This window comes from Carlito syrichta, unplaced genomic scaffold, assembly GCF_000164805.1.
Source record: "Carlito syrichta isolate Samal-C Ts95f unplaced genomic scaffold, Tarsius_syrichta-2.0.1 Scaffold305770, whole genome shotgun sequence".
Lineage (NCBI taxonomy): Eukaryota > Metazoa > Chordata > Mammalia > Primates > Tarsiidae > Carlito > Carlito syrichta.
The window spans coordinates 4,090-5,691 of NW_007249866.1; the positions used below are offsets into that span (position 1 = coordinate 4,090).

Genomic DNA, 1,602 nt, shown 5'->3' on the forward strand with positions numbered 1-1,602 from the left:
TGACAGAGTGAGACCCTGACTTTAAAAACAAAACAGAAATAGTAGAAGAGATGGGGGCTTGGGGCTCCAAAGCCCAGCCCTGTCCCTTCCCATCTCGAGTACTTCACATGGTTTCCCGGGGCCTTGGTGTCCTTCCCCGTGAGTGGTGGCCCCTTTCTCATGAGAAATTTCAGGAAGTTCCCCTTGTGGGCTCAACTCTGTTACCTCTGCAGGATGGCAGCCAGCACCCCCTGCCAGCCTGGCTGTCCCCACCCTGAGCTGTCTCTGCACCCCTGGCTCTTTTACAGGCAGATCATGGCAGAGTTCTCCCAGAAACGGGGGAAGCGGCGTGGCGATGAGGGCCTGGGCAGTGTGGTGGACTTCCTCCTGGCCAATGCCCGGCTGGTGCTGGGCGTGGGCGGGGCTGCTGTGCTGGGCATCGCCACCTTGGCTGTGAAGCGGGTAAGGCCAGGTGGGCGGGTCACCCCTGAGGCTCCCAGGGGAGGACGCCAGGGTTGGGGCCTGCAGCGAGGCCCAGAGGCAGGGGTGGGGACCGCGCACGGCTGGTGCTGGGCCCAGGGCACCTGCTTCTCCAACCCAGCACCCTGGTCTGCTTGGCCCTTGGTCTTGCTCTGACTGCCAGCCTTTGGATGCTCTGCTCTGTGCCTTTCTGCCTGCAGTTCATCGACAGGGCCACCAGCCCAAGAGATGAGGATGACGCCAAGGGGGATGGCTGGAAGGAACTGAGCCTGCTCAAGGCCACACCTCACCTGCAGCCCCGGCCCCCGCCTGCGGCCCTCAGTCAGCCTGTGTCCCTCCTGTCCCCCTCACCCTCTGCCCCAGGTGAGTGTCCCCCCACCCCGTGGTGCCGGTGGTTCCTCCTTTGGTGGTTATATTCAGGACATGCAGCCTAGGCTCTGCCGTCGACCGGCCGTGCGACCTAGGCGAGTCCCTGTTCCTCTCTGGGCTGTGGGCTCCTCCGATGCTGAATGGGGATCGAGTTTATCTCCCCTCCCACTGGAGCGAGGGTTGCGACGTTGGGAAGCTTCACATGGGGAAACCGAGGCCCAGAGAGGGGCAGGACCTGTCTTCCCACGCTGCATGAAGCTGTTGTCGTCACAGGGCCAGGGCACTGGCCTGAACTAAGTGCTTTCTCGGTTGCCCTTAAGGGTGAGGCAAGTGAGGGACGTCACACGGCCGGTTGCCAGGTAGCATTCTCTTGACTAGCCACGGGCCCTCCCAACGTACTTCCTGCCCCTTCCTCTGCAGAGGGGCCTGCAGACACGGACTCTCAGGTGCCACCGCAGCTCCATGCCCTGGCCCCACTGTGCCTGACTCTCCAGGAGAGGCTGCTGGCATTCGAGCGTGAGCACGTGACCATCCCCGCAGCCCAGGTGGCTTTGGCCAAACAGCTGGCCGGTGACATTGCCCTGGAGCTGCAGGCCTACTTTCGGAGCAAGTTCCCAGAACTGCCCTTCGGGGCGCTCGTGCCTGGGGGGCCGCTCTACGACGGGCTGCAGGCGGGGGCCGCCGACCATGTGCGTCTCCTGGTGCCGCTGGTGCTGGAGCCCAGCCTGTGGAGCTTGGTGCCAGGTGCGGACACTGTGGCCAGAGACCCTCGCT

The 1,602-nt window shown here is 63.9% G+C and overlaps 1 protein-coding gene across 1 annotated transcript in view; it reads left to right on the plus strand.

Moving 5' to 3' along the window:
* Positions 1 to 290: 290 nt before the first annotated feature.
* The window catches only part of MIEF2 (mitochondrial elongation factor 2), a 2,094-nt gene continuing 782 nt past the window's right edge, over positions 291 to 1,602 (plus strand). The window contains exons 1-3 of the mRNA XM_008062627.2: positions 291 to 441; positions 660 to 822; positions 1,249 to 1,599. Of these exons, the coding sequence (XP_008060818.1) occupies positions 295 to 441; positions 660 to 822; positions 1,249 to 1,599 (661 nt within the window). The 5' untranslated portion in view covers positions 291 to 294. The remainder of the gene's footprint in view (positions 442 to 659; positions 823 to 1,248; positions 1,600 to 1,602) is intronic.